This window comes from Musa acuminata, chromosome BXJ1-10 (assembly GCF_036884655.1).
Source record: "Musa acuminata AAA Group cultivar baxijiao chromosome BXJ1-10, Cavendish_Baxijiao_AAA, whole genome shotgun sequence".
Lineage (NCBI taxonomy): Eukaryota > Viridiplantae > Streptophyta > Magnoliopsida > Zingiberales > Musaceae > Musa > Musa acuminata.
Window position 1 is genome coordinate 24652802 of NC_088336.1, and position 6682 is coordinate 24659483.

The following is a 6682-nucleotide window of genomic DNA, read 5'->3' on the forward strand; positions in this document are numbered from 1 at the left end:
TCCACCTAAGATTCACTAGCTATGCTGGTCCTCCTCGACGAATGAAGCAGCCCAAATCTCCTGCTGATATCCGTGCTCGAGCATTTGTCACCTACTGATGATTGATTGGTTCCCGCAGCCCTACCGATCTCAATTATTGGCCCCTATCGCTGCGTCCGACGCGATCCAATCGGGCCGGACCACCAATTCTCATGGCGTTTAGCCACGGAAGCCACATCGTGCCGTCAATGTTGGGTGCGGATCCCCGAAGCGATCGCCCTACAAAATTGAATCCAATCGGTGACCTACCGCGTAAGATCAGCATCGGGGACGACGCCGTCCGATTTGGGGCTTAATTCTAATCTGATCACACAAGGCACGGGATTCAAAGCCGTCTCCATACGGTGCTCCCTCCCTCCCCATGTGGGGGTTGGGGCGAGCGACCTGCAGAGACAGTAGACTCCACCGTAGCATTTAGATGATAGATGGGTAGGCCATGTCGCGCGGGACCCACCGTGTCGAGAGCCGGGGGGACAGGGTGGGCCCACTTGGGGATAAAATAAGGAAGCGAGTAGAAAGAGCCGTGCACAGGCCGCAAACGATCCGTGAGCGCCGCTTTCTTCTTCCCCCGGAGTCCGCTCGCTCTGTGCTCGAGGACATCGACGCTCCAACGACACCCCGAGGCGAATCACGCTTTTGAGGGACGTCGACACGAGCCATAATTATCCTTCGAATTAGAATTGGATTTTAGACATTTTGATTCGATGATCCAACCAATTAATGCGTTCCCTCTGTTTGCTCCGCGTGCTGTGGATAAGAGCGAAGCTGGTTCATTCGTTCCGGGTGGGTGTGAATGGGTAGAGACGAAGGCAGACTTGCGTTCTCTCCTTTCACGGCCGCATCGTTGTGGTCCAAAGCGTTTCCCCAATCCACCCAAACATCCACCTTTTCCTTCTTTAATTAGATGTCGGCCACGCGTCCCCGTGCAACATCCACGGGGCCTTCGTGTCGCCCTCGAGACAGGAGCCTCGCTTTCCCGCCCGCCCCATCGACGCACACGACGCCGCCCGCCGTGGGTCCCTCTTTCGTCCTGGTGTCATCAGTATTCGAGGGCGTCGATCCCACGTGCGCCACACGTGTCGTTCGGCTTTGATTGACCCGGATACGTTTCGGGCCGTCGCGGTCGGTGTCGGCAGTACGGACGTGACAGGTGCCGGTCGGCCGGCTCCTTCTCGTCGCTGTCGCCCCCGCGGCCGCACCGGCTGTACCCGGTTGCCGGTTTGCCGGGGTCTCGCCTCGACGACAAGGAGATGGCATTAAACCCAAAGATGGCCACTAATTGTCACGACTAAGAAAACGAATTTATGTTGTTGGATAAATTAAAATCGAAAAGAAATAATAGAGACGTCAACTATTAATCTAATTGGTCAAATTGGGTCAAAATGCAAGAGAAGAATCATAAAAATATACATCTCCCTTTTTTCACCTGAAATCATGCAGAAAAAACATTTTTTTATAGTAAAAAAAGTGAAAAAGGATAACTTTATCAGGGAACATTGAGGGAATTCCCAGAAACTTGTCGGTGCGGTTTGCTTCAAAAGGTGAAGAAAAAGAGAGGAAAAAGCTCTTTTTTTTTGTTGCTTTTAAAAGTATTTTCTCTTTTTTTTATTATTTTTTCTTAAAATACTAAAAACAATACAAATACGAATTAGGATATCATTTTTCTTGTGAGGAAAGCTCAAGTATTTTGCTAAATGTCCCCATCTTGATGAAATCTTAATTTCTAATTTTTTTATTTATAGATATCAAAAGTGATGATTAATCGACTGTAATAGGTAATTCCAAAAAGTAAATCCGGTCCATTTAATTAAACAGTAAATATCATTTTATGCTAAACTAACTATAATATAGCCATAGGAAGCTTCTCCCCAACGACAACAAAACCCAACCCAAAGGTGTTTCCTTTTTGTTCTGGTTCTCTCCTTTCCTCGCCTTCTTTCTTGTGATTCTACTGCTGCTACTACGACTCCCAAATCATCACCACTTTGATGTTCTCTGGTGCTCTCGACGGAGGTTGATGTCACCGCCACTGGAACATGACTACATAGGCCTCTCGGAGGTGCCTTCCGCCGCCGTCGGCGGCGGGGAGGAAGGGGCCCTCAACCTCAAGGCCACGGAGCTCAGGCTGGGGCTCCCGGGGTCGGTGTCGCCCGACCGCAAGGACAAGGTCGGGCTCACCCTGGAGCTGCTCCCCAGGGGCTTCGTCTCCGGTGCCAAGAGGGGATTCTCCGACGCCATCGATGGGGTTGGGAAGTGGAGCTTCGCGTCCGGAGAGAGTGGATCTGAGGTGGAGCTGGGGAAAGGCGGTGGCTTGTTCTCGCCGAGAGGGGAGGCGGTGGCCGGGGCCAGCGGAGGGCAGCTCTCTGGGCAGGGCACTGGGGGTAAGGATGCGGCAGCGAAGGCGGCCGGGCAGGAGCGGAAGGCCGCCGCACAGGTCGGTAGTTCCGTTGGGAACGATCGTGCGATGGCTCCTGCAGCGAAGTAAGTGCCCTAAATTGTTCTTGGTGTGTTTGAGGTATCAAAAGTCGAGGCTTTTGTGGGAAACTTTTGATCTTTCTAATGCATATGCTGTTTAAAAATCTGTTTTCATTTTGAATATGTCATGTCTATTTGGTCTGTTTTCTTGATTACTTCCTTTCTGAGAGAAGAGTGATATTTGCTTCAACAAAAGTAGAATCTTGGTGGCAACGCTTTGGTGCTTTGAGAAACAACGGGATCTCCAGTGACACGACTCTCTACCGTCAATTTAACTGGGTGGTTGTTTCTTTTGTTGCCGAATAACTCGGTTCGTATCCTCCTCTTGGTACTTAATGAGGGATAGTCCTCTCCGTAGCCTTCCTTCCTCTTCATCTCTCCCCTGAGCAAAAGCCCAACATCCATCTTTCAACCATAACACTCTGCAATTTCACCTGTCCAGAGATCCCTTGCATTTAAAATGTACACTACGACCTTGGTGATGTAACCTCCCGGTCCAAAACACAGACAGAAGGGAAGAGCCGCCAATTGCAGATGAGGAAAAGGAGTCATGTTAAGTTACCAAAGAGTTTAAATATATGCATGTCTTTCATTTTCATAAAATTATAGTAAGAAGCTAGAATCCCAACCGGTTTCTTCCGATTGCAATACTAATTATTGCTGGTTGGGCTGTAGATCCGGTCCTCTGGTAAAAAAGATTTATTTTCTGCTGTGTTGAACTGAATTTTTTAAACTTTTTTAATAATTTGGTCGGCTGATTTAGTGGGAAACAAAGCAAGTAGTACTAAAATACAAAAATTCTTTTCAAGCCACAGCCCTACAAGAGAAAATTTGGAAATTTGCACATTTAATTTTTGTAGAAGGATCAAGAGCTCATTATTCTATCTCGAGATAGTTTTCTTTGCATATTATTAGACCGTAGCTTAGTCTTATTCTCCATATGAGATATCTTAAGATCATTTTGTTCCTTTTGCTGATAATGGATCTTTCTTGTGCATTTTGTTTTCCTATTAGATATCAAGGTGTGTAGCCCTTAGTATTTGCTAAAATTACGAGATGTTGCTACCAATTTTTCCAGCCAAAGATTCAGCTTTTTAATTTATCTTGTTTATTACAAACACGGAAATTTCTGTATTAATGACCAATCAATTAGCTTTGGCTAGATAATCTTTTGTAAAAAGAGGGTTGAACTTTGAACATCTTATGTATGTGCCAGGGCACAGGTGGTTGGTTGGCCACCAATCCGTAGTTACCGGAAAAATACTATGGCTCCAAATCCATCTAAAAATAAAGATGATGCTGATGGAAAACAAGGGCTAGGGTGTCTCTATGTGAAGGTTAGCATGGATGGTGCCCCCTACCTCAGGAAAGTTGACCTCAAAATATATAAGAACTATAAGGAACTGTCATCAGCACTTGAGAAGATGTTCAGCTGCTTCACGATTGGTGAGTTTTGGCTTTTCCTTATTCTCTTTGAGCCTTGAGGATTTTTTTTCCCCTTCAAATGTATAGATGCCTTTTTACCAATAACAATAATATGTTATATGGCTCTTTTCTTGATCTACTTTGCTTAATAAAATTATTTAATATTATTTTTTGCAACACTTCTCATTTCAGTAATCACTATCTACTGTAATTATAACCAAATATCAAACTTTTGCCCCACCTTGTCCTCAATTATAAAAAGAAAGTCATAGACTTCATAGATTAAACATATTATTCTACTCTCTCTTATTCCATAGATGGTGACTTATGGATCCAATTGCTATTTATTTTACTTGAAATTCTTTTTAGCTTTCTTCGTCTGGGTTATTCATGAGCATATTTTGCAAGGAACTTAGACATGGATAACTTTTCTTATGATTGAATTCAATTTTACCTGAGATTTAATGTGGACTAAATGATATAGTAGAGTTCTTCTAAAAATTTTCTTATTCAGTATCAGTTAATTTTCTAAGAACATTTTAGCATTACGAGGAGTTTACTTGTCTTTGTAATTTGATGATTTCAGGTCAGTGTGGTTCTCATGGAATACCAGGCAAAGATGGATTGTCTGAGAGCCGTTTGATGGATCTTTTAAATGGCTCTGAATATGTACTGACTTACGAAGATAAGGATGGGGACTGGATGCTTGTTGGTGATGTGCCTTGGGAGTAAGTGCCTCATTTTCTCACCGATATATTGATCATTTCAGTGGAGGAGGAGAGATCACTAAGATATGTTCAACTTTATAAATCATATATGTCAAGTTTTTTCCACCAGTTTATTTTTCTTATAAACAGAATAATATATGCAATGTCCTTTAGGACACAGCCATTTGCAATTTTCTCTAGACAATTTATATCTAGAATATTTAGGCACATTGTTAGTGTCAACCTACTACCCAAGTATGAAAACTGCTGCATTCAGATTCATTTTCATCTAGAATATACATATATATATACATATATATATGTATATATATATACATATATATATGTATATATATATACATATATATGTACATATATATATACATATATATGTACATATATATATACATATATATGTACATATATATATGTATATATATATACATATATATACAAATATACATATATACATATATATATATATATATGTATATATATATACATCTTACAACAAGCATGCGAATGTGTTTTCTGTTTTGCCAGTCGTAGTATCTCTAATATTGACGAATTCAAATCATGTTTCTTAAATCACAGGATGTTTACAGACTCCTGCAAGAGGCTTAGGATCATGAAGGGTTCAGATGCTATAGGACTCGGTAAGTATGATCCTGTAAAGGTTCTTTGTTACATTTCCTAGATCTCGCTGCCTTCATTGAGAAGTTCTACATTATGTAAGATTCTATAAATGTTCTTTTTTTTATTTTGCAGATCTCAATTCTTGAATCGATGAGTGCTTCTAACATGATCTTAAGATGCATAATTTAGCTATTGTGTTGTTCCAACTTGATACCTATAAAATAGTTATATTTTTTATCTTTAAAACATCTAATGCATGATCAGGCTAGTTGTCGTGTTTTACGTTGTATCCAGCTATCAGTTAATATCTCAAATATGATGAATATGATATGTGGTGTTTGGTAAATGAGGGTAATCATTATTTGCCTTCAAAAAATGTCAAAGTCAACAGTAAACTATCAAATTAGTAAGCACTTAAAGCTTCTAGTGCGTATGATGTAAAGTATTGCTTATCTTATGATATTCTAGTTTGTAGCTTATTTGATTTTTATTAATTACCATTCTTTTAATCCCACAACTTAGTCTGACCAGTAAAACCTAAGTGGTGGGTTTCTAGCATCTTGTATATTGAGCAAGATGTTTTTGTCATATTTATATTTAAAAGCTTTGCTTTGTTTGGATAGTCATGATTAATTTCATAGGGTACTGATAATTTTTACAGATCGCTTGCTTATGGTTGCAATGTTCAGATTAGACTATTGCCTACTGCACTTTTTTTTTGTTGATTTTAGACTAATAAGACTATAATTTCCTCTCCCAGCTCCGAGGGCCATGGAGAAATGCAAGAACCGGAACTAGTCCCCACGCCATGCTTGAGAAAGGACAAATGAATCAGATAGCTGTAATGGTCTTTGAGAATGGAAGTTCAAGGGTTTTAGTCAGCAATTGTTTCATATATATTAATTATATTTTGTGGCTTGCTGTTCTGCAAGGACTAAGACTTGCCAATAGGCTCTTAATATGTCGTAGGGACATAAGCTTTATCAGATTGTGCTGCTTTAAGTCTTTGTATGGTCGGGTTTGCTGTTTACAACTTATTTATCATGCACTGTTTCCTATTGGGAAGTGTCACTCTCGAACTCTTTGTCCATGTACCATTTCTGACTCTGTGAATCAGCCATTTGAGGGATGCCTGTGACCACGAGCAGAAAGATGGAAGGTCTCTCTTTATGAGGTCTAGCCCAAACGTTGATCATTCACGCCCCGTGCAGTTTTTCCAGTGGTGCTCATGGGACACCTCAATCATTCATGCTTTTGTTCATGCTTTTGTTCTTGTTGCTGTTCTCAGTTCAGGTAAGAGATCATTGCTCTCAGTTGAGTGAAGGCTGGAAAGAACTATATGGTGTTGTTATTTCAACAATCTACAAGTTTCTGTGGGTGACTGTAGCTGATTCCTTGTA

At 41.1% G+C, this 6682-nt stretch overlaps 1 protein-coding gene across 1 annotated transcript; it reads left to right on the forward strand.

Moving 5' to 3' along the window:
- The first annotated feature begins 1911 nt into the window (after positions 1-1911).
- On the forward strand, positions 1912-6353 carry LOC135595665 (auxin-responsive protein IAA21-like). Its single transcript, XM_065086931.1, has 5 exons — positions 1912-2520; positions 3731-3960; positions 4526-4667; positions 5241-5302; positions 6043-6353. The coding sequence occupies exons 1-5, from the start codon at positions 2057-2059 to the stop codon at positions 6078-6080; spliced, it is 936 nt and encodes a 311-aa protein (XP_064943003.1). The 5' UTR covers positions 1912-2056; the 3' UTR covers positions 6081-6353.
- Positions 6354-6682: the final 329 nt, after the last annotated feature.

Excerpts from the sequence above, each read along its gene's own strand:
- LOC135595665 (XM_065086931.1), top strand. The coding sequence starts at position 2,057 with ATGTCACCGCCACTGGAACATGACTACATAGGCCTCTCGGAGGTGCCT. Across the intron at positions 3,961-4,525 it reads GTTCAGCTGCTTCACGATTG|GTCAGTGTGGTTCTCATGGA; the intron begins GTGAGTTTTGGC and ends TGATGATTTCAG. Across the intron at positions 5,303-6,042 it reads TTCAGATGCTATAGGACTCG|CTCCGAGGGCCATGGAGAAA; the intron begins GTAAGTATGATC and ends TTCCTCTCCCAG.